Source organism: Rhinatrema bivittatum, chromosome 9, assembly GCF_901001135.1.
Source record: "Rhinatrema bivittatum chromosome 9, aRhiBiv1.1, whole genome shotgun sequence".
In the NCBI taxonomy this organism is placed as follows: domain Eukaryota; kingdom Metazoa; phylum Chordata; class Amphibia; order Gymnophiona; family Rhinatrematidae; genus Rhinatrema; species Rhinatrema bivittatum.
Genome location: NC_042623.1, coordinates 105028054 through 105054318, shown reverse-complemented (window position 1 = coordinate 105054318; position 26265 = coordinate 105028054). Strand labels below are relative to the sequence as shown.

General features: G+C 42.4%; 1 protein-coding gene across 2 annotated transcripts in view; it reads right to left on the bottom strand.

Moving 5' to 3' along the window:
* The window catches only part of CNTN1 (contactin 1), a 295655-nt gene that overhangs the window by 106414 nt on the left and 162976 nt on the right, over nucleotides 1–26265 (bottom strand). For both annotated transcript variants that reach the window (XM_029616197.1, XM_029616198.1), the window contains exon 14: nucleotides 5763–5921. In XM_029616197.1, coding sequence (XP_029472057.1) covers nucleotides 5763–5921 — 159 coding nt within the window. The remainder of the gene's footprint in view (nucleotides 1–5762; nucleotides 5922–26265) is intronic.

Sequence of the window (26265 nt, the reverse complement as noted above, 5' to 3'; positions counted from 1 at the left end):
CCATTGAATTGTCCATAGGATTTGCTCACGTAAGTGTACTTTACTCAAGTAAATGGCTTTTGAAAATTGCTACAATAGCAGTTACATTTACACGTGTAAATCCTTATGAAAATTACCCCCTGTGAGATCACCACAGCTGGCCCACGTTTTTCTGTTTTTTTTAATTGTAACTGCTTTAGTTTATTGTTTTATAGTGACTATTATTATTGCTTTGAGCTAAAACTGGAGCAGCGAAAATCCAATAAATAAATAAAATAAATCACTAAGGTTATGTAATCACGGAACTGTGATTTAATACAAACATTGGATCAGAACCAAACTATACTAGAACAAGGCTCCTAGATTACAGAAGGGTTGATGCTAAGACAATAATAATGTTAAGGAAGCCTTGTCAGGAGTAGGGGATTTAAAAGATATAGAGGAACTACAGTCAAAAATAAAAAGGAACACTGAAATGGATATGCAATAGGATTTACATCCCCTACCAGTTTGGAAACCCTGGAAAAGAAACAGAGAGGCAGCAGAGGAGATCTTGCTCTCATCACTCAAAGGTGCAGGCAGTATCTGGACCAGGAAGCAAGCAGAAAGAGTGAAGAGACTTAGGGTGGAATTCATTGGCAGGCAGGGGCAGAACTTCTCTCATGCCCCAGCTGTGAGCTGAAAAGTAGGAAACCTGAGGCCTGGAGGAGTCCTCCTAGAGAAGCCTTCAGAGGAAAGCGCAACTGAGAAAACAGGAGAACGGTGACTGAAAGGGACTGTCTGAGGTAGGCAAGAGAGAGTTTTTGTTTGCCCTACCGAGCTGAAATGAGTGAATCTTTCAAAGGTGTAGCCAGAGCCTCAGCTTGAGTACACAAGAAAGAAGCTGAGGTAATTGTGCTTTTTTTCTTTTTTGTCTCTTTTGTTTCCTTGATAACTAGCTGAGCATTTTGATGACATAGCACTAGCCCATCAAGTAAAAAGAGGACTAGAAGGCTCATCCGCATACTGCTCCCAGCATCCCCCGGGAGAGGACTCCAGAAGTCACAGCAAGCGATCCAGGTTTCAAACTCCACAGCCCCAGCTTCCAAAGGCTTTGCACCCTTTGTAGTGGAAGAGGACCGGAAGGCTCATCTGCATACTGTTCCCAGCATCTCTGAGGAGAGGACTCCAGAGATGACAGCAAGTGATCCAGGTTTCGAATTCTACAGCCCCAGCTTCCAGAGGACCCACACCCTATGCAGTAGAAGAGGACCGGAAGTGCGTGCCTAGCGGCGAGCAAATTTCAAACCTCTCAATCCTTTGAGTGAAGATCAAATTAATGTTGGTTGAAGAGGATTGGTAAGTATAGTTTTGGAAATTCTTGGACTTAAAGTTTGGAGAGAGGTTTAATAGTGGGATATATTCTTTACAGTTTGTGTGTTTCTGAAATAATAAGCAAGCCAGAGGGGGTTAATTCTAGTGTCTGTCTTTCCCTCCCACCCACTCCTAGCTCAAGCCTTGATTTTTAGGCAAAAGACACTTTCTCAGTAAAAATCTATCAAGCTCTTTTCTAAATCATACTATTGCACCAGCCCTTATTGAGAGTTTAAATATCCTCTTCTAGGTCACTAGCAGATTAATTAGTGAATACACCTATAAATTTAAAGTACTCTAATTCCTACTCCGTTAGCAAACTAAACTTAACTAGGAGCTCAACAAAATTAAGATGAAGGCAGCAATCCAGCAGCAACAGGAGGGCTTTCCAGTCTTTTGCATCGAGTGTCACATGTATGATTTTTTACCCACCGGTGAGAGATCTTGTGTGCATCTGGTGCAAAGAGCTCCTGGCTCTCAGAGAACGAATCTGATCTCTGGAGGCTAGAGTAGCAGACCTGGAGAAGCTAAGACAGACAGAGAGGTACATTGATGAGACCTTCAGGGGAATAGTAGCCAAGTCCCAAATCCAGTCTTGCAGCCCCGGTGCTGCCTTGGATCAGAAAGGTCTTCCAGTGGGACAGCATTACCCTGATGTAGCAGGAAGTGAACCTGTAACAAGGACCTGCTCTCCAGGTGATGCGTATTCCTTTTGCAATGAGGACAAGTTTCCCAGGACTACTGCCCAGGAGGGATGGGTTAGGTCATCCATCGTAGTTGGGGATTTGATTATTAGAAAAGTAGATAGCTGGCTGGCTGGTAGATGTGAGGACCACCTCATAACTTGCCTGCCTGGTGCGAAGGTAGCGAACCTCACACATCACCTAGATAGGATTATAGACAGTGCTGGGGAGGAGCCAGCTATTGTGGTACATGTGGGCACCAACGACATAGGAAAATGTGGGAGGGAGGTTCTGAAAGCCAAATTTAGGATTTTAGGTAGAAAGCTGAAATCCAGAACCTCCAGGGTGGCATTTTCTGAAATGCTCCCTGTTCCACGTGCATGTCCCCAGAGGCAGGCAGAGCTCCGGCGTCTCAATGCATGGATGAGACAATGGTGCAGGGAAGAAGGATTCAGTTTTGTAAGGAACTGGACAACCTTTTGGGGAAGGGGGTGTTGCGTAGGAGGTGGATCCTTGGGCTGAGGTGGGATTGATGCAACCCATAGGCGAGGACCTATGGGTCCCCACCATCAGCAGGTAGAGTGGGCTGAAGCTGGAGGTCACTGGAGCTTCACACCTATACCAGCCCACTTTCCCCTAGGGTTGAGCCTTCGGGTGCCAGGGCCAGCAGGACTTAGGCAGGCCTCAAGGTTGAGTATCAGTAGTAGCTGGTTCAGCCCAGAGACAGCAGCCAGCAGGTGGTGTGATCCTATCCCAGTCAGGATGCGGAACTGAAACGCAAGCACCAGGGAACAGGAGGATACTGAAGGTGCCTGAGCAAAGAAAGGCCGAAGCCTTAATAGTCTGTGTCCAGAGGATAGGGACAGAGGCATCACTGTCAAACTTGAGTAGAAGCGGGCGGCACTTGGACGGTGTAGCAAGCAACATGGATCTCTGGACTCAAGAGAGTCTGAGGCTAAGTCGCTGCTGGCGGTGTGTCTCTGTGAGGCCTGCGGAGAGGCTTGAGGAGTGGAGGCATCCTGGCTGGAGGTCCCGGGAAGTGGAGCAGGGCTGGAGGTGCTGGCAGGAGTCCGAGGTCGAGACTGGCAGCCTACTGCCGCCAGCGACGAGGAGCTGGAGCCTAAAGCTTGTGTAGAGAGGTGAGAGGACTGTACTGCAGGGCTGCCGCAGGCAGCGAGTGTAACAGGGGGAGACTTTTCCAAAAAGACAGGCTCCACCTTAACCAGAATGGAACCAGGCTGCTGGCACTAACTTTCAAAAAGGAGACAGAGCAGCCCTTAAACTAGAACAAGTGGGAAAGCAGACAGTCACTCAACAGTGCATGGTTCGGAGGAATGTAACTTTGAAGGATACTAATGAAACAGGAGAGTTAGGGCATCCCAACAGAGAGGTTCCAATAAAAACAAAAGTAGCCCTTGTGCCTATAAGTAAAGAATCACCTGAGCTTAAGAATTCCAAATTATGCATATCAACTGAAAAGAATATTGTTAATATCAATAAAAAATGCACTTTGAAATGTCTATATGCCAATGCCAGAAGTCAAAGACGTAAGATGGGAGAGTTAGAATGTATAGCAGTGAATGATGACAAAGTGACAAAGACATAATTGGCAACACAGAGACTTGGTGGAAGGAGGATAACCAATGGGACAGTGCTATATTACCAATGGGACAGTGCTATATTACCAATGGGACAGTGCTATATTAGGGTACAAATTATACCGTAATGATAGGGAGGATCAACATGGTGGGGGTGTAGCACTTTTTGTCTGGGAGGGTATAGAGTCCAAAGGGATAAAGATCATACAAGAGACTAAATGCTCAGTAGAATCTATATGGGTAGAAATCCCATGTGTGTTGGGTAAGCGTATAGTGATAAGAGTATACTATCGTCCACCTAGCCAAAATGATTAGACAGATGAGGAAATGCTGAGAGATGAGGGAAGCTAACCAATTTGGCAGTGCATTAATAATGGGAGAATTCAATTACTTCAATACTGACTGGGTAAATGTAACATCAGGACATGCTAGAGACATAAAATTCCTGGATGGAATAAACAACTGCTTTATGGAGTAATTGGATCAGGAACCAATGAAAGAGGGAGCTATTTTAGATTTAATTCTTAGTGGAATGAAGGATTTAGCCAGAGAGGTAATGGTGGTGGGGCCCTTGGCAATAGTGATCATAACATTATCAAATTTGAACTAATAACTGGAAGGGGGAACAATATGTAAATCTACAGCTCTAAAAATAAATTTTCAAAAGGGAAACTTTGATAAAATGAGGATATTAGAAAAAAAACTGAAAGGTGCAGCTGCAAAGGTTTAAAAGTGTACAACAGGTGTGGACAATGTTTAAAAATACAATCTTAGAAGCACAACCCAGAAGTATTCCATGCATTAAGAAAGGTGGGAGGAAGGCATATCAATTACATGCATATAGGGAAAAATAATCCATGCTGTAGTTACACGATGTTAGGTTCCATATTAGAAGCTACCACCCAGGAAAAAGATCTAGGAGTCACAATGGATAATACATTGAAATGTTCAGCTCAGTGTGCTGCTACAGTCATAAAAGCAAACAGAATGTTAGGAATTATTAGAAAGGGAATGGTGAATAAAACAGAGGATGTCATAATGACTCTGTATCGCTCCATGGTGAGACCGCACCTTGAGTACTGTGTATAGTTCTGGTCACTGCATCTCAAAAAAGATATAGTTGCACTGGAGAAGGTACAGAGAATGGCAACCAAAGGGTATAGCTTTCCAATGAGGAAAGACTAAAGAGGTTAGGGGCTGTTGAGCTTGGAGAAGAGACGGCTGAGGGGGGATATGATAGAGGTCTTTAAAATCATGTGAGGTCTAGAATGGGTAGATTTAAATCGGTTATTTACTCTTTCGGATAATAAAATGACTAGGGGGCACTCCATGAAGTTAGCAAGTAGCACATTTAAGACTAATCAGAGAAAATTATTTTTCACTCAAAGCACAATTAAGCTCTGGAATTTGTTGCCAGAGGATGTGGTTAGTGCAGTTAGTATAGCTGGGTTTTAAAAAGGTTTGGATAAGTTTTTGGGAGAGAAGTCCATTAACTGCTGTTAATCAAGTTGATATAGGCAATAGCCACTGCTATTACTGGCATCAGTAGCATGGGATCTTATTAGTGTTTGGGTACTTGCCAGGTACTTGTAGCCTGGATTGGCCACTGTTAGAAACAGGATGCTGGGCTTGATATACCACTGGTCTGACCCAGTATGGCAATTTCTTAAGTTCTAATGTTCTTATTTATTTATTTATTTATTTAAGGCTTTTCTATACCGGCATTCAAGATACAATCATATCATGCCGGTTTACAAATAACAGGGGTGTGTAATAACTTTGTTCTTTTAACCAGTGCAGAAGAGGCAAAAATTTACAATATAACAAGGTCGTTGAAATGACCTTGTTATAGTCTCCTTCTTTATAAATAAAGTGTTATAAATAAATTAAGTGTTCCTTAATGTTCTCTTTTTAGTGTTTATGTTAAATTTGATTACATTATTACTTTTGATGAATAACCCTAACAGTTGTAAGAGATTTTCACCTGGGTTATTTCATTTCATAGCACATAACTGTACATTAATTTTTACATGTCCTTTGTCTTTGGTGGATATAAAATATTATTTGAAATGTTCTTTAATATTGAGATTGCCATTTGGTTGTCATAAAACTGTGCATTATTTTTATTATTCCTAGTATAAAGACATACCTGTCTTGACATCTCTCCAATCTTCAGATAAGATGTTCTTTGCCTGGATAGTGTACTTAGATATAGGATTATGATTGTCTGTTCCACTACTCCATGTTAATATAACAGAAGAATCTTTAATATCTTCTACTCTCACACCTCCTGGGGGACCTGGAGGACCTGAAACATATATTTCATCAGAAGATATCATTTAGATATAGTTTAATCTGCATAAATGAAGTAAATAAATATTTAAAAAATATATTTTCCAATCACCATAATAAAATCTATATAGGGATATGATTAAGTTTTCGCACATAAATAACAAGAATGAACCTGTTAAAAGTTAAAACCCTATTGCCTCAAAGGACAACTTAATTATAAAATGAATAAAATAAAATAAAAAAATAAAACAAAACAAAATAGCAGAACTCCCCCAACTGCTCTAAAATGGAAAAAAAAGAAAAAAATCAGTGTGCATACCTCTACATGCATAGATTTAGAGCATTTTTCAACTTAGCTAAAATTATTTCACTCATATGAGGACAAGGTTTTTTTCAGCACGGTACATGTCAATCCTGTGACTGACATCCCCCTTTTCTACCTCCAAATTCACCCATATTGGTTTACTGGCAGACAAGCTATCTTACCTCTGGATGGACGTATGGATTTAACTACTACATTAATGCTTTCCAACCTGGGGGGGGGTCATTTTCTAAGCATTTTTCCCATAGACATAGAATGGGAGAAAACCTTTAGTAAATAACCCCCCTAGAGTTGAAAAGCACTAAATACTGCAATGGTTTATAAAGTGAATAAATACGAATTAGTTACAAACTGTATTAAGTAAAATCATTAACAGGTAGAACTATAAGACATTGTGACAATTTCTAGACACTTTTCAACTTTACTATGAATGCACCATGATGCCCAGTCCAGTGATATTTTCTATTTTCACATGTTCATCTCTCTCCTCAGATCAATATTGTATGTCCCCGGTGGCCCAGCTCATTTCAAGTTTCCAATGTCTAGTAAAGTCTGGGTATAATTACTTGCAAATACTAAACTGGTACCTAATGTAGGTTTGGTAGGTTATACTCCCAGTGCACATCATTGAACAATATTAATGTGCCCCAAGAAAAATAGCAATAAGGTTACTTTGGCCCACTCAAGAAAAGGCTCTTGAAATATAAATGGATTGCTGGTCTCTTAGATGTAATAACAGGTAGTAACTTTGGTAAATGTTTAAAGGCCCGCGTAGGCGTCCGTGTGTGTGTGTGTGGGGTTCCTGGAATGCACACATGGACGCGCCGACTGTATAACATGCGCGCGTCGCCGCGTGCATATTATAAAATCTAATACCCGATTGCACATGTGCACCTGATTTTGTATCGGCACGTGCGCGCGGGTGCCCACTCGCGAGCGCAGGGGGGGATTTTTTTTAACTCACGAGCGGCGACGCGATCGGGCCTTTGCCCAGTTCCCTCCCAGTCGGCTCCAATTAAGAAACAGACTGGGAGGGAACTTCCCTATCTCCCAACTCACCTTCCTCCCTTTTCCCCTCTCCACCCGACCCCTAAAACCACCCTACCCTATTTTTTTTTTTGTTTCAAAACTTACCTGCTCCTTTGAGCAGAAGTAAGTTGCCTGCGCCGGCCAGCTGCTGGCGCGTCCTTCACCAGGACAGCGTAAAATGACGCTGTCAAAGCCGGATCCCTGCCCTGCCCCCACCCGCCCATACCCCACCCCTTTTCATCAGCCCTGCATTCTGTGTGTACCAGGAGATATGCGCGTAGCGGGGCTGTTTTGAAAATGTGCTCGGCACGCTCTTGACCCGGCCGCACGCGTTTCTCCCGGTATTTGCAAGTGCTGGGTTTTGAAAATGTACCAGTTATTTCTTAGAAAACGTAACACTTAGGGCCAGAAAGGTTGTTTTTCCCCATTCTATTATCAGGCAATTCCTGCTGCTTCTTTTAGTAGTAGTCCATTTACTACTTTCTCATTGCAGTTCTCTTACCTAATGATAAAATATTATAATAAAGCCAGTTAAGGCTTTCAGATTTTAAGTGTGGCAGCTAGAAACTGAGTAGACAAAAACCATGCATCCTACTATCTTTACATAGATATCTGACCCTATAGCCTGACTCATATCACCAGATGCGATGCAAAATTATTTCTAAGCAGAAAAGGAGCAGTGCACAGTACTAAAGGAAGAGAGAAGAAAGCATGTGAATGACTGTGTTGGTGTGTATGAGTGAATACCTAATAGTTCCTCCTTCCCTCTCCCTTTCTCCATTTCTCTCTCTCTCACTACAGACTCTCTCTCTCTCTCTCTCTCTGACTACTGTTGCTTCTTAGGATGGCAGCCACCTATATTCTCCTGAACTTGGATAATATCGGCACATCTTTAAGTTCTTTTTAATGAAAATAAAGCGATATGGGTCAGAACATATGGTCAAGTATCTAGAGGTGAAAGGAGATATGATTTTTGGCTGCTTTGCCTTTGATGTAGCAAGGAGTTTTACACACAAAGAAGTGTGTACACAAGACTGAATAAAAATGTGTGCAAAACTTAATGCTCCTCTGTGCAAATCCCAGGTTAATCACGGCATTGCTCCCTAATGCAAAGAGATGCAAATTCAGAACTCATATATTCTTAATGCTGGAAGTGTAACTCCTGGTGAGAGGTGGAGTAAAGCTTCTGGGGCTAGTGTTAGAGGAGTAGGGGCTGAACCTGGAGTTTGAGGTGTCCAGATCCTATACTCGGTATTTAACTGTGTAAACATAATAATTTTATGCTCTTAAATGAAGTTTTTTGAGCAGAACTTTTAGGAGCATAACTTGTGCTCCTAACTCAGGTTTTATGTGAACAACTTTTATGTGCGCAAATCATGATTTTTGGACACAATGCACACAAATCATGGTTGTGTTCCTTAAAGATGTTTTGCGCATATTATTCATAATTTCTGCTTGCAAAGCATGGTCTATGTGAATTAAATGTGATTTATGCACAATATTCATTTTTTGTACACTTTTTTCATGTTTATGTTCTTCTTTAGTTTATTTACTTCTGTAGTTTATTTACTGACTGCATTGGGAACATGTTTATGTTCTTCTTTAGTTTATTTACTTCTTTAGTTTATTTACTGACTGCATTGGGAACATGTTTATGTTCTTCTTTAGTTTATTTACTTCTTTAGTTTATTTACTGACTGCATTGGGAGCTAACTTATTTTTTTTTAGTGGGCGTGTTAAGAAAGTATGTGCTAAAATACAGTGTGCATTTTTTACTCCTGTCATATTATATCAAGTCTAGTGATAGTACTCAAGAACTGTACTGCAGCAATTCCAATTTCAGGATTTCTGAATTAGCTTTTCAGCTATCACAGTGCCAAATTTATTACCACAGATTGCACTCTATGGGGTAGATTTTCAAAAACGGCACGTTGGCGTACTTTTGTTGGCGCTCCAGGCGCAAACAAAAGTACGCGGGATTTTAGTAGATACGCGCGTAGCCGCTAAAATCCTGGATTGGCGCACGCAAGGCTACCGATTCTGTGTAGCCGGCACGCACCGAGCCGCGCAGCCTACCTCCGTTCCCTCCGAGGCCGCTCCGAAATCGGAGCGGCCTCAGAGGGAATTCACTAACGCCCTCCCCTCACCTTTCCCTCCCTTCCTCTACCTAACCCACCCCCCCGGCCCTGTCTAAACCCCCCCTACCTTTGTTGGGGGATTTACGCCTCCCAGAGGGAGAAGTAAATCCCCGTGCGCCAGCGGGCCGCTGGCACGCCTAGACGCAACCCGGGGGCGGTTCCGGAGGGCACGGCCACGCCCCCAGACCGCCCCGGGCCGAAACCACGCCCCCGGGCCCGCCACCGAAACGCCGCGTCCCGCCCCGAAAACGGCGCGCCGCTCGGCCCCGCCCCCGACACGCCCCCCTCGGAAAACCCCGGGACTTACGCGAGTCCCGGGGCTCTGCGCGCACCGGTAGGCCTATTGAACATAGGCGCACCGGCGCGCAGGGCCCTGCTCGCGTAAATCCGGGCGGATTTACGCGAGCAGGGCTCTTAAAATCCGCCCCTATATTTCTCCCAAGCTGGCAGCCACAAAGAGTAAATGAACAAACTACTGCCAGCACATTACACTGTCTGGTGTCTTCAGGAGTAGCTCTTAACCTAATCCTCAGACTCACCCAGCCAGTCTGGTTTTCAGGATATCCACAAAGAATATGCATGAGAGATTTGCATGCACTACATCCACTGTATGCATATTTTATCTCATTCCTATTAATCATAGATATCCTGAAAAGCAGACTGGCTATGTCCTGAGGAATGGATTAAGCACCATTGCTCTACATTAAGCAATCCTGGAGTTCTCCCTCTCTGTGTAAGAGCATCTCTGAGTAAAAATCTGGGAGACATCTCTGAGTGAAAATCTACATGGTTCCCACCCATATTCAGTTATCCCTTGGACAAAACCACTAGGGCTATCACATTATACCAACACCAATGACACAATGCTAACTTCAACATGACAGAAAATTATGATATATGTCCTAATTCCTCAAGGTCTTTCCCATAGTCACAGATTAGGAGAAAAGCTTTATTAAATCAGGCCCATAATTGAATTAAGAGGGCAATTTTCAAAAGCATTTACCCCAGTAAATAAGTATTTATCTAGGTAAATGACTTGACCGAAAATGTTTCTCCTCAAATGAAGCTAAAACACACCCAGTTTAAATAATTTTAGGTATTTTCAAAAGAAGTATTCTGGGCTGATCTTGTGGTCCTGGTGGGTGCACTGCATTGTGGATGGTCCTTGGTTCTATCCCCAAGTCAGGTCTTCCTCTCTCTGGGTCAGCTGGGGGAGGGGAAAGCTGCTGAGGCAGTGTTAACAGACACAGAGGGTGGGGAGTAATGATCACTGCTTAAGAGTGATACCTAGTTGTCTGATTCAAAACCCATGATTGCAGAGCTCTAGAAGCCAGGAGCCCGGTGAATGGCTATTGGTCCAGGACCATAACTGCAATGACTGGACTATATGTACATTGGCATGCAATATAAAATAGAGGAATAAATCCCCAGTAGTTGCCAGATCCCAGCCCCGGTTTTGTTTGAGCAGGAAGAACGAAAGGAGTAAAATCAACTGCCTAGTCAAAAAAAGTAAGCATTCCTGTGAGTGTGGTCAGTTCAGGGAGGAAAACAACATGTGTACATTTGATTTTCAAATGTATGTGAGCTATTTTGACTCTCTCCACTGCCTGCACAAATAGTTGGTGGACATTAAACATTAGGGATATGTATTTATTTGGAAAGAATGGGTAAAATGCAACAGATGGCGCTGAGGTGGAAGAAGTAGGCAAGTAGACAAGTTGGAAAACCAATGAAGGTGAAGCTGCCCTGCTCCAGATACTATATCTTAGAGATCTTGCTACCACTCTGTCTTGTTGGCATACCCCAGACTCTACACCTTAGGGTTCCTGCTGCCTCTCATCCTTACTTTCATATCCCAGACTCTACAATTTGGGGGATCTTCCTGTCACTCTCACTAGGAGCTACATTCCTTATGCTAAACCTTGGGGGCTTTTTGTCATTTTATCTTGCTGCTATACAGTCTTTATGCTATATCTGAAGTGTCTTGCTGTCACGCTCCTGATGCTACACCTTGGGTCTTGTTGCTACTCTCCTTTGCTTCTATATCTTTTACGAGGGGGAAGTTCTTGCTGCCACTCTTCCTTGCTGCTATACGTTTTATGCTACACCTGCATACACCAGACTCTACACCTTACGTGTTCTTGCCATTGTTGGTGGCCGCTTTTCCTCTCTTGTTGTGTCTTGGGATCTTCATGTCACTCTGCACTGCTCTGTCCCTTTATCAGAGTCTGAGATTTTTTCTGCCACCTTTCCTGCTTTGCTTCTTCTTCATGGTGCTATAGGATATTCATGCCACTTTTGGTGCCACTTTGCCCTTCTCATGCTACCTTTGGAGTTCATGCTCCTGTTATTGGCACCCTCTTTTGAAGCCTTGGGGTGTTCTTGCCACTTTTCCTGATGATCTGCGCCTCTGGTGGTGCTTTGGAGAACTCCTGCATTGCTGGTAACCTTTTGCCCCATTACGGTCTTAAGCTATTCACGCAACTCTTTGTGCCACTTTCCCACAGTCTTATTGCCTTGGAGTTCTCTTCCCTCTTCTGATAATGTCTACCCACATATTTCATTAGAACTGATTAGAAAACCTCAATTTTGAAGCTCAAAATAAGCTGCATTGCTTCCCCCATTGCCTTTAATGGGAAACAAAAAAAAAATGAATTGAACAAATAAGCACATTTCTTTTGTTTGAAATGAACCAAATGAGTGGAGGTGACCTAAGAAATAAATACATGAACTGAAATGAAAGTTTTGCCTAGCCACATCCCTACTAAACATGTGTACTTTACTCTTGCTCATTTTAAAAGAGAAAGAATGTGGCTAATTTATCTGAAAATTTGCATTAAGTATGCCTGTTAGAATTAGAGTTTAGTTTACAACTATGTGAGCTGCTTGAAAACTGCCCATCATGAAAATTCCCCTAGAAAAGAGCTGTTCATTTATCTATTCAACACATTGAGTGGATTATTAATCTGAAAAAGTGGTTTATAAATGAGGGAGTATTAAGAGTGGAAGAAGATTTTGCTGGTGGCTGAAGAGGAATGGTGAGTATTGCTTTGTTGGATAATTTTGGGACTTAAGGTTTGGGGGACAGGTGAAATTGTTAGATAAATTAATCTTTAGTTTATATATGTAATTAAAAAGGAAAGCTAGGTAATGTTAAATGTGTGTGCCTGATTAAAAGAAAGAAAAGTGAGGTAATTTTAAGTGTGTCTTTCTTTCCCACCCACTCATCCCTAATCAAATTTCTGATGTATAGAGTCTTATCCCATTTAAAAAGTCAAGAGACATTTACACACCAAAAACCAATCACGGATTTATCTAAAACAAGGGAGTGACCAAGCCGTTATCAGCTGATTAATTATTGTTCCCTTGCAGGTCAATTCCAAATTAGCATTAAAAACACCACAGAAATTTAAAGAACTTTACACATCCCTACTTCCTTAGCAGCCTAAATCATAAAAGAAATCTACAATATTAAGATGCAGACAGTAGTTCAGCAACAAGATTGGGGGGGGGGGGGGCTTTCAGTCTTTTGCACCAAGTGCCACTCGTATGATTATCTACCAGTTGGTGAGAGATTGTATGTGTGCAACTGGTGTAAAGAACTCCAGGCTCTCAAAAAACGAATCCAATATCTGGAGGCTAGAGTGGCAGACCTGGAAGAGCTAAGGCAGATAGAGAGGTATATATAAAGGAGACCTTCAGGGACATTGTATTCAAGTCCCAACTTCAGTCTAGCATCCCCTGTGCTGACTGGGAGAAGCAAAGTCACCTGGATGATTAGCATCACCTTGGAATATCAGGAAGTGATCCTGTAGCTTGCACATGCTCTCCAGTTGATGCATTATCCTCTCACACTGAAGATGGGTCTTCAAGGGCTTGTGCCCAAGAGGAAAGGGTTAGATTGACCATCATAGTTGGTAATTCAATCATTAGGAATATAGATAGCTGGGTGGCTGGTGGATGTGAGGATCACTTGGTAACTTGCCTTCCTGGTGCGAAGGTGATGTCACCTAGATAGGAATTTTAGACAGTGCTGGGGAGCATCCAGCATTCTGGTATATGTGAGCACCAATGACATTTCTTGAAAAGCTCATCCAGAAGATAGGGATGGTAATTGATATAGCCTTTTCGCAAATGTCCCACTGCATATGGATGGAACATCGAGCAGACCTCTATTTATAGATCTTAATATCCTCTGAGATACATAAAAGTGAAGAGTTGCACCAAGCCACACGGTATCTTCATTAGAAATGATCTTATGAATTAATCTTAGCAATTTGTAATATATGCCATACTGAATCAGCTACCAATGTAGGGAAAAAAGTATTGGTGTTATATGATCATACTTTCTTATGCCTGATAAAATGCGAGCTGTGGTGTTTTGGAGCATCTATAAGTATCTTAGGGAACTGACTGGGAGTCTTAATAGTAAAGAATTCCAATTGTTATTTTCAAATCTAAGAATATGTAAGACTGTGCGGATGTCTTCTTGTTCTAACAGAGGTTTTAAACATTTTAATATTCTGATCTTATTGTATCCTTGTTTTATACCTGACTGAATGTGATTAATCATTGACAATTTTTTCTCTAGGATCTCTCCCAAATCATGTACTGAACTGTAGAATCAAATTTAAAGACGAGCTTGTTCAATGGTGCTTTTTCTTGTGAGATAGATTCTTGTGGGTTAATCATTTCTAAATGGCTGTGAGATAAATGGTTATTTACTTTAGAGTGTGAGATCAGGAATAACAATTGGTACCCAGAACTACACATCATCAGCATGTATTTGGTAATTAAGACCTAATCCAGATGGTAGTTTATATAACGGCAGCAAATATAAATTAAACAGGGTCACTGAGACAATGGATCCCTGTGGAATACCAGTTTTTATTGGTCTCCAGAATTAATATCCATTATCAATCTTCACCTGGAATGATCTGTCTTCCAGGTATGTTGTAAACCATTTCATCACTTGCCCATCAGTCCTAATTGTTAGGATTTTGCCTGTTTCATAGGCTCATCCTGCCCTGAGTCTGCCTATTATGACACCTCTTCACCAGCAGAGGTCTCCAGTAAGCTCCATTCAGAGCTATCCAAGTCAGCTCCTGAATGGCATCCTAACTCAGTCTGCAGTGCAGCCTCCTTTCTACCAAGAGCCCTTAATGAACTTAGCTTCCAGCCTTGCCAAGCACTTTCTCTCTGCCTGCACCACACTCAAGCTCCAACCCCATTTAACCCTCCCTCGTCAGAACCTTATTGCTTTCTCATGCTGTCACCCTTGGTTCTGAGACCTGGTCCTCATTCCTTGCCTTGCCTTGTGGTCTATAAGCCTTCTTGCTCCTTGCCTTGCCTTGTGATCTATGGGCCTTCTAACTCTTTGCCTTGCTTTGGGCTTATAGACTTTCTTGCTCCTTGCTTTGCCTGATGGCCTATGGGCCTTCTAGTGGCCTTCTAGCTCTTTGCCTTGCCTTGTGGATACAGGCCTTCTTGCTCCTAGTACCTTGCTCTGTGGCCTATTCAGGTTTTATTCTACCTTGAAGCCTAACTTGGCCTTTCCCTATTCTTGCTCTGTGGTCTACTCTAGGCTTATCCTTGCTTTGTGGCCTTTGGGCCTGCCTTTTCCTTTTATCTTGCCTCATGGCCTATCCGGGCCTCTTTCTATACCTAGTAGCCTAGGGGCCTTTAGCCTTGCTCCCTATTCTATATTCAGATATAGTGTCCAGTCCAACCCTGTACCAAGTCTTTCTCCATACTGTCTAGTCCAACACTGTACCAAGTCTTGCTCCAGACTCTCCAGTCCAACCCTGTACCAAGAATTTCTCCAGACTATCCAGTTTGTCCAAACCTTGCTCCAGACTATCCAGCCTGTCCAGCCTTGCTCCAGTCTGACCAGTCTCTCTAGACGTGCTCACACTTGCGTAGGCTCATCATGATGTACTGTCATTGCAGTCAAGCCCTACTGGCCTCCAGAACCCAAGGACTCAACTTGTGGAGGAGGGGGGTGGCTAGGCAGAAGACCAGCCCATACCTAGCCCTGAAGTCCTGTACTGCTCCTTGGGTAGTATACCTTGAGTCCAGCCAAGCACCATGGACACCAATATTATAGCGTCTTATTATAAGAATGTTGTGGTCAATTGTGTCAAACCACAATGAGGAAAATCAGGCATGGACATTGTTTAAAAATATCCGTGATAGTGTACTATAATACAGGACCCTGTCCCCATGAGTGTGTATTTGTGTGACACCAGGGAGGGCATTAACAATGAATGCTACTGAATTGCTGTACTGACTCCGAGTTGCCTAACTAATAAGGGGAGGCACTTTGATTCTTTAGCAGTAAACTGCTACAAGGAAGGTTAAAAGTATTCAACAGGCTTGGACATTATTTAAAAATACAATCCTAGAGGCGTAGTACATATCCATTCCACACATTAAGAAAGCTGGAAAGAGGGCAAAACGATTACCGTCATGGTTAAAAGGTGAGGTGAAAGAGGCTATTTTAGCCAAAAAAACATCCTTCAAAAATTGGAAGGATCCATCTGAAGAAAATAGGATAAAACATAAGCATTGTCAAGTTAAGTGTAAAACATTGATAAGACAGGCGAAGAGAGAATTTGAAATGAAGTTGGCCATAGAGGCAAAAACTCATAATAAAAACTTTTAGAAATATATCCGAAGCAAGAAACCTGTGAGGGAATCGGTTGGACCATTAGATGACCGAGGGGTTAAAGGGGCTCTTAGGGAAGATAAGGCCATTGCAGAAAGCCTAAATGAATTATTTGCTTCCGTGTTTACTAATGAGGATGTTGGGGAGATACCAGTTCCGGAGATGGTTGTCAGGGGAGATGAGTCAGACGAACTGAACGAAATCACTGTAAACTTGGAAGATGTAGTAAACCAGATTGACAAACTAAAGAGTAGCAAATCACCTGGACCATATGGTATGCATCCTAGGGTACTGAAGGAACTCAAAAATGAAATTTCTGATCTATTAGTTAAAATGTGTAACCTATCATTAAAACCATCCATTGTACCTGAAGACTGGAGGGTGGCCAATGTATCCCCAATATTTAAAAAAGGCTCCAGGGGTGATCCGGATAACTATAGACCAGTGAACCTGACTTCAGTGCCAGGAAAAATAGTGGAAACTATTCTCACGATCAAAATCGTAGAGCATATAGAAAGACATGATTTAATGGAACAGTCAACATGGATTTACCCAAGGGAAGTCTTGCCTAACAAATCTGCTTCATTTTTTTGAAGGGGTTAATAAACATGTGGATAAAGGTGAACCGGTAGATGTAGCTTATTTGGATTTTCAGAAGGCGTTTGACAAAGTCCCTCATGAGAGGCTTCTACGAAAACTTAAAAATGTCAAGGGATAGGAGGTGATGTCCTTTCGTGGATTACAAACTGGTTAAAAGACAGGAAACAGAGATTAGAATTAAATGGTCAATTTTCTCAGTGGAAAAGGGTAAACAGTGGAGTGCCTCAGGGATCTGTACTTGGATCGGTGCTTTTCAATATATATATAAATGATCTGGAAAGGAATATGACGAGTGAGGTTATCAAATTTGCGGATGATACAAAATTATTCAGAGTAGTTAAATCACAAGCGGACTGTGATACATTATAGGAGGACCTTGCAAGACTGGAAGATTGGGCATTGAAATGGAAGATGAAATTTAATGTGGACAAGTGCAAGGTGTTGCATATAGGGAAAAATAAACCTTGCTGTAGTTACACGATGTTAGGTTCCATATTAGGAGCTACCACCCAGGAAAAAGATCTAGGCATCATAGTGGATAATACGTTAAAATTGTCGGCTCAGTGTGCTGCAGCAGTCAAAAAAGCAAACAGAATGTTAGGAATTATTAGGACGGGAATGGTTAATAAAACAGAAAATGTCGTAATGCCTCTATATCGCTCCATGATGAGACCGCATCTTGAATACTGTGTACAATTCTGGTCGCCGCATCTCAAAAAAGATATAGTTGTGATGGAGAAGGTAAGGGGAGGGCAACCAAAATGATAAAGGGGATGGAACAGCTCCCCTATGAGGAAAGGCTGAAGAGTTTAGGGCTGTTCAGCTTGGAGAAGCATCGGCTGAGGGGGGATATGATAGAGGTCTTTAAGGTCCTGAGAGGTCTTGAACGAGTAGATGTGACTCGGTTATTTACACTTTCGAATAATAGAAGGACTAGGGGGCATTCCATGAAGTTAGCAAGTAGCACATTTAAGACTAATCAGAGAAAATTCTTTTTCATTCAACGCACAATAAAGCTCTGGAATTTGTTGCCAGAGGATGTGGTTAGTGTAGTTAGTGTAGCTGGCTTCAAAAAAGGTTTTGATAAGTTCAGGGAGGAGAAGTCCATTAACAGCTATTAATCAGGTTTACTTAGGGAATAGCCACTGCTATTAATTGCATCAGTAGCATGGGATCTTCTTAGTGTTTGGGTAATTGCCAGGTTCTTGTGGTCTGGTTTGGCCTCTGTTGGAAACAGGATGCTGGGCTTGATGGACCCTTGGTCTGACCAGCATGGCAATTTCTTATGTTCTTATGAAGAAAAAATAATAAAGAAATCCAGAAGAAACTGTCTATAGGTTCTAACTGCAGTAGCTGTACTTTTTGAGAACCATATACTTCAGGGTAGAACCTAAGGAATAAGAAGCCTCCCCCTCCCTTCCTGAGACTGACATAAACCAGGAGGTCCCATGTCTTAAGTCAGCGAACTGGAGCTCAACAGAGATCCAGGAAGCAGATTGAAGGGAAGCCAGCCAATGAGAGCCAGATGAGAAAAAAAGCACATTGTGTTTGTTTTTTCCCCTGGTTCTGTGTGTGCGGGTAGCCAGAGACAAGGGCTGCAAAGAGGAAATAAAGGAAGAACAGTGTCCTTGGGGAAGAATCCAGGGAGAGGATCTGGCTGAGGACAGAAAAACTTGTTGTTTCCAGAGACCTGCGAGAGCTAAGGAAAAGTAAAAACAAACAAACAAAAAAAACCAGAGAAGAAAAAACAGAGAAGAATAAACATCATTTGGGAGAACAGCCAGAGAGAGAGAGCCAGCGAGCTGTGACTGATACCAGGGGTAGAGCTGCAGAGAGAATTCCCTTCACCTTCCCCCACAGCTACCTGAAGCCACTGTGCACAGAAGGAGTCTCAGGAGATTTTGCTACAGGAGCTAGGAGTCCTCCTCCTTCAGGACCAAGCTAAGTTAAGTAACCATAAATGTTTCTAGCATTAGTACAGAGGAAACAGAATTTTGTTTCCTTTTATACTAATCTAACTACAGTAGCAACTCATTTGACTGGTATTTTGCCTGTCATCCACAGACAAGCCTCAGCATAATTTTTTTTTTTTTTTGGGAGTATATACACATCCTGGACTGTGGTGGGGACTTTATTTTGAGAGGAGTGGTAAGGAGTGGTAAGTGTGTGAAATTTACCCCTGGGGTTCTGGGTAAAAGTAAGTTTATCTTGCCAAAGGCAGCCTAAGCAAGCAAATCCCAGTTTCCTACTGACATTTCAAATCAACTACTGCCATTGTTAACTTAGGCCTGGATTCATCATTCTTCACAGAATGATGAATCCTGCAAAAACGGGGGGCAGGACTTCAAAAGTCCGCAGCCTTCGCACCACGGTGATGCGATTTCGGTGGCCGCGGTGTGCCGGCTGCCGGCTTTCGCACCGAATAGCGCCACCGTGAAAGGTGGTGCTATTTGGCGCACTACTGCCAATGATAACATTAGTAACATTATAGCCGGCAATGAAGCCACCACCGACTCTGCCCCTCCCCACCCCAACTCTGCCCCCAATCTAATTTGCATGCTATCGTACACGAAAAGGGCCTTTTCGCATGCGATAGAGGCTTATCGCATGCGATACGGCCGTATTGTGTGCGATAAGCTTTTGGAAAATAACCCCCTCAGTGAACTGTTTAAAATAAGAGTTTCAGGGAAATTAATATCATGCTATTTCTTGACTTTTATGCATACATTTGTCTTGTTGTTAATGTATGATTGCTATTGTTTCTGCTTTTTTATTCCTGCAAAAAACTATTATTGTTTTCTGCTATTTACCCATTTGATAGTAAAAGTGTTTACTGCGAGTGGTTGTTTCCTTTGCTGAACCCATTCAAAGGAGTGGGGTGAGAATCACAGGGACCCAGAGAAAAGAGTATCAAGGGCATTTGGATTACCTGTCCCAGAGTTGCTAACACAACCTGCAACCCCACTCTGTCCCCTCATTCCCCTTGGTGTAAATGGGGGTTATTCTGCTTGTGCAGACTCTAGCTTGGCAGAAAGTACACATATAGGGGTAGATTTTAAAACCCCTGCGCGCGTAAATCCTCCTGGATTTACAAGTGCAGGGCACTCGTGCGCCGGCGCGCCTATTTTGCATAGGCCGCCGGTGCGCGCAAAGTCTCGGGACGCGCGTAAGTCCTGGGGCTTCGTAAAAGGGTTGGGAGGGGGCGTGCCCGAGGGGCATGACCGGGGGCAGGGGCAGTCTGGGGCGGGTCCGGGGGCATGGCGACGGTTTTGGGGGGTGGGCCGGGAGGGCGGTACCGAGTTCCCCGGCACTGCGGCCTGTGCCGGGGGATGCTGGGGCGGCGCGTGCAAGTTACACCTGCTTCAAGCAGGCGTAACTTGCCCAACAAAGGTAGGGGGGGATTTAGGTAGGGCTGGGGGTTGGGGTAGATAGGGGAAGGGAGGGGAAGGTGGGGGATGCGGAAGGAAAGTTCCCTCCGAGGCTGCTACGATTCCGGAGTGGCCTCGGAGAGAACGGAGGCAGGCTGAGCGGCTCGGCGCGCGCAGGCTGCCGATTTTGCGCAGCCTTGCGCGCGCCAACCCCAGATTTTACAAGATACACGCAGCTACGCGCGCATCTTATAAAATCTTGTGTACTTTTGTTCGCGCCACCGGTGCGAACAAAAGTACGCACACGCATATGTTTTGAAGATCTACCTCATACTGAGAGAGGCATTAAATATCCTCTTGGAAGCCAAAACCAGATGGATTGAACACATTATAAAATGTGGAAAGAAGACCAAACAACTGCCAGCATGGTTAAAATGTAAGGTAAAAGAGGCTATTGTCGCCAAAAGAACTTTTTCAAAAATTGGAAAAAGGATTTAACTGAAGAAAATAGGAAAAAGCATAAGCATTGGCAATACAGATGTAAAACATTGATAAGGCGGGCAAAAAGAGAATTTTAAGAGAAGATGGTTGTAGATGCAAAAATTCAAAATGAAAACATTTTAAAGTATAACAAAGCAGGAAGCCTGTGAGGGAGTCAGTTGGACAGATAGATGATCGAAAAGTTAATAGGACACATAGGAAAGACAAGACCACAGCAGAAAAACTAAATTAATTCATTGCTTTGGTGTTTACGGAAGAGAACATTGGGGAGATACCTAATGCTGGAAATGGTAGTTAATGGCAATGATTTAGAAGAACTGAAACAAATCATAGTGAATCTGGATGATATAATAGGGTAGATTCACAAAATAAAGTATAGCAAATTACCTGGACTAGATGGTTTACATCCCAGAGATCTGAAAGAACTCAAAAATTAAATTTTAGATCTAGTACTAGCAATTTTAACCTATCATTAAAATTGTCTATTGAACCTGAAGATTGGAGAATAACCTATATAATTTTGATCTTTAAAAAGGGCTCCATGGTGATCTGGGAAACTATTCACCATTAAGTCTGACTTCACTGCCAGGAAAAAAATGTAGAAACTATTCTAAAGAACAAAATCACGGAACATATAGAAAGACATGGATTAATGGGACACAGCCAGCATGGATTTATACAAAGGAAGTCTTGCCTCACTATCCTGCTACATTTTTTGAAGGGGTTAAAAAACATGGATAATTGTGAGTGTGTGGATATAATGTATCTGGATTTTCAGAAGGCATTTGGCAAAGTTCCCCATGAGAGACTCCTGAGAAAATTACGAAATCACAGGATAGAAGGCAATGTCCTATTTTGGATTTCATATAGTTAAAAGCTAGAAACAAAGGGGTGGATTTTCAAAGGCCCGCGCGCACCGGCGCGCCTATTTTGCATAGACCGCCGGCACGCGTAAAGCCCCGGGACGTGCGTAAGTCCCGGGACTTTTGTAAGGGGGCATGTCGGGGGCGGGGCCTACTGACGTGGCATTTTGGGGGCGGGCCGTGGCGTTTCGGGGGCGGGCCCGGGGGCGTGGCGCCGGCCTGGGGGCGTGGTCGAGGCCTCCGGACCAGCCTCCGGGACCGGAGGACGGAGCGGGGCTGCCGGCCGGTGCGCGCAAAGTTACGCCTGCTGGAGGTAAGGGGAGGGGTTAGATAGGGCCGGGGGGGGTGGGTTAGGGAGGGGAAGGTGCGGGGAGGGCGAAGGAAAGTTCCCTCTGAGGCCGCTCCGAAATTGGAGCGGCCTTGGAGGGAACGAAGGCAGGCTGCGCGGCTCGGCGTGCGCAGGCTGCCGATTTTGCGCAGCCTTGCGCGCGCCGACCCCAGATTTTATAAGATACGCATGGCTACATGCGTATCTTATAAAATCAGGCGTACTTTTGTTCGCGCCTGCTGCACGAACAAAAGTACGCGCTCGCGCAACTTTTTAAAATCTGCCCCAAAGAGTAGAACTAAATGGTCAATTTTCTCAATGGACAAAGGTAAACAGTAGAGTGGTTTAGGGATCTTTACTGGGATCAGTGCTTTTTAATATATTTAAAATGGGAATATTGCATGAGGTTATCAAATTTGCAGAAGACAGAAAATAATTATGAGTTAGAGAAATTGCAAAAGGACCTTACGAGACTGGCAGAATGGGCATCCAAATGGCAGATGAAATTTAACGTGGACAAGTACAAAGTGACACACATAGGGAAAAGTAACCCACACTGTAAATACACAATTCGGGTTCAAAAGAGCAACCAATCAGGAAAAGGATCTGGGCATCATTGTGGACAATACTTTGAAATCCTCAGCTCAATGTGTGGCAGTGGTCAAAAAAGCAAAGAAAATGTTAGGAATTGAGGAAGCTACGCAGGTTGAAACGTCTTCTAAGACCTGAGGATTTTCAGTCAGTGTTGCAAGCACTAATTTTTCCTGCCATTGACTAGTACAACTCTCCCTCTTTCTCGGTTTACCAGCCAATAGCCTGTGAGCACTACAGCTCACATGCAGCTGCACATACTCTTTCTGGAATATCCAGATTTAAATATATTTCTCTTGTTCTGGCCACTCTTTATTGGTTGCCAATAGCTTGCAGAATTAAATTCAAAATCTTGACAGTAATACATAAGATAGTCAATAACCTAGAGATTCAATGATTTAATGACATGTTGAGAATTTACCAAACATCCCACTCCCTCCATTTAGATAACAAGGGTTTTCTTGAAGTACCTTCACCAAAACCCACTCATTTAATTGAGACAAGCAACTGAGCATTCTTGGTAGCACTTCCATGCTTGTGGAACTCCCTTCCTAAGCATCTTAGACTTCTCACTGATTTGAAACTCCCTTCCTAAGCATCTTAGATTTCTCACTGATTTGAAACTATTCAAAAACCTCTTCTGTGAGGTTTTTTTTCCTAATCTAGAATGTCCTGCTCTTAAGTTAATTGGTGTTTCTTTTTCGTTTAACTGAGTTTTATTTTGATGAATAATGTGTTCTATGTTTATTTTATGAATGTTTTAATCTGTAACCCGCTCTGATCTTGGGAGAGTGCAGTATATAAATTGGACAAATAAATAAAGCAATAAATTATTAGGAAAATAATGGAGAATAAAACACAGATTGTCATAATATCTGTGTATCATTCCATGGTAAGACTGCACCTAGAATACTGTATACAATATTTTGTTTTCCACATCTCAGAAAAGATATAGGTGAACTGAAAAGGTATAGAGAAGAGTGACTAAAATAATAAAGGGGATGGATCGGCTGTCCTATGAAGAAAGGCTAAAGAGATTAGGGCTGATCAGCTTGGAGACTTGATAGCTGAGGGGAGATATGATAGAGATCTATAAAATCATGAGTGGAATGGAACAGGTAAATATGAATCAGTTATTTACTCTTTCAAAAAGTACAAAGACTAGGGGACACTCCATGAAGTTATAAATAGCAGATTTAAAACAAATCAGAGAAAATTATTTTTGACTCAATGCACAATTAAGCTCTGGAATTTATTGCTGGAGGATGTGGTAAAGGCAGTTAGCATAGCTGACATTAAAAAAGGTTTGGACAAGTTCCTGGAAGAGATGTCCATAAACTGTTACTAAGCAGGTAGACTTAGAGAAAGCCACTATTTATCCCTGAACATTATCAGCATGGGATCTATCTACTGTTTGTGATCCTGCCAGGTACTTGTGACTTGGCTTGGCCACTGTTAGAAACAGGATACTGGGCTTGATCGACCTTTGGACTGACCCAGTATGGCAATTCTTATGTTATTATTATTAAATTTTACAAGTGCACTGTACTGGGGAAAAATGTGTGTTATGCTCAAAACGTATAGATAAAAGTAAAAAACTGGCTTCAAATCATTCACATTTTGTTATAGACAATATATGAAGTATAATTGTATAAAATCACTGTACTAGCTGGCATAAATTAAACTAATAAACACCATGGAGTCAAATTTAAAATGATCTAACTTCCTAATTTTGAGTTGGGTAGCTAGATTGCCCCCATTAAAACTTGAGTAGGATTGAGCTGCTAAATTTAGACACTAATTTCCAGTAGGCTGCAAAATTCAGCAGCTCAAAAGAAGGTCAGTCCAAGAGATGTTCTTCAAGTCAAGGAGGAGGGAAAACTGTTTAGCACAGATTATTAACAATAGGGGACTATGTTTAGTTGCCAAATCATGAACTGTTAGCATAAAGTTAGCTAGCTACATCCAGACCCTCACAGCTCTAATGAGCATCCCTTATCTCCCATCCACGCAGCCAAAGAACAGTTCCCCACCTGAAGCCCTACTCCCCTCGTACCCATTCCTCTGAATACTTATCTCTCAGGAAAGCCTGCACAAAATCCAACTTAAGAACAGAAGAACAGAAGAAATGCCATACTTGGACAGACCAAGGGTCCATCAAGCCCAGTATCCTGTTTTCAACAGTGGCCAATCCAAGTCACAAGTACCTGGCAAGTACCCAAATATTAGATAGATCACAAGCTACTATTGCTTATTAATTACTCTAATAGCAGTTTATGGATTTTTCCTCTAGGAACTTATCCAAACCTTTTTTAAACCCAGTTACACTAACTGCTGTAACCATATCCTCTGGCAATGAATTCCAGAGCTTAACAATGCGCTGAGTAAAAAAGATTTTTCTTTGATTTGTTTTAAATGTTGCTAACTTCATGGAGTGCCCCCTGGTCCTTCTATTATCTGAGAGAGTAAATAATGATTTACATTAACTTGTTCAATTGCTTTCATGATTTTGTAGACTTCTATCATATCCCCCCTCAGTCATCTCTTCTCCAAACTGATTAGCCCTAACTTCTTTAGCCTTTCCTCATAGGGCAGCCATTCCATGCCCCTTATTATTTCGGTTGCCCTTTTCTGCACTTTCTCCAGTGCAGCTATATCCTTTTTGAGATGCGGTGACCAGAACTGCACACAGTATTCAAGTTGCAGTCTCACCATGGAGCAATGCAGAGGCATTATGACATCCTCCATTTTATTTTCCATTCCCTTCCTAATAATTCCTAACATTCTGTTGATTTTTTGATTGCTACAGCACACTGGGCCGACGATTTCAATGTATTATCCTCTATGACACCTAGATCTCTTTCCTGGGTCTTAACTCGTAAGCAGAACCTAGCATTCTATAACTACAGCAAGGTTATTTTTCCCTATATGCATCACTTTGCACTTGTCCACATTAGATTTCATCTGCCATTTGGAAGCCCAATCTTCCAGTCTCACAAGTTCCTCCTGCAATTCATCACAATCCGCTTGAGATTTAACTACTCTGCATAATTTTGTGTCATCCACAAATCTGATCACCTGACTCATCTTACCCCTTTCCAGATCATTTATAAATATATTAAAAAGCACTGGTCCAAGTACAGATCCCTGAGGCACTCCACTGTTTACCTTTTCCACTGTGAAAATTGACCATTTAATCCTACTCTCTGTTTTCTGTCTTTTAACCAAATTGCAATCCACAAAAGGATATCTCCTCCTATCCCTTTATTCACCCCTTCAAAAAATATAGGATATTTGTGAAGCAAGGCTTCTCTTGGGTAAATCCATGTTGGCTGTGTCCCATCAAACCATGTCTACCTAAATGTTTTGTGATTTTTATTCTTTATAACAGTTTCCATGGTTTTTCCCAGCACTGAAGTCAGGCTCATCAGTCTATAGTTTCCCAGATCATCCCTGAATCCCTTTTTAAATATAGGGGTTACATTGGCCATGTTCCAATCAGGTACTTTGGATGATTTTAATAATAGTTTACCAATTTTTACTAATAGTTCTGAAATTTCATTTTTTAGTTCTTTCAGAACCCTGGGGTGTATACCATCTGGTCCAGGTGATTTACTACTTTTCAGTTTGTCAATCAGGCCTACCACATCTTCCAGATTCACCGTGATTTGGTTCAGTTGATCTGAATCATCACCCATGAAAACCTTCTCCGGAATGGGTCTCTCTCCAACATCCTCTTCAGTAAATTGCTCCCTCTCTTGTCAGTTCCTGAACCAATTGCTCCATAAAACTGTCATTTATTCCATCCAGGAACGTTATCTCTCTAGCATGCCCTGATGTTGCACTTACCCAGTCAATACTAGGGTTATTGAAATCTCCCAATATTACTGCACTACCAGTATGGTTAGCTTCCCTAATTTCTCTTAGCATTTCACTGTCCGTCTCACCATTTT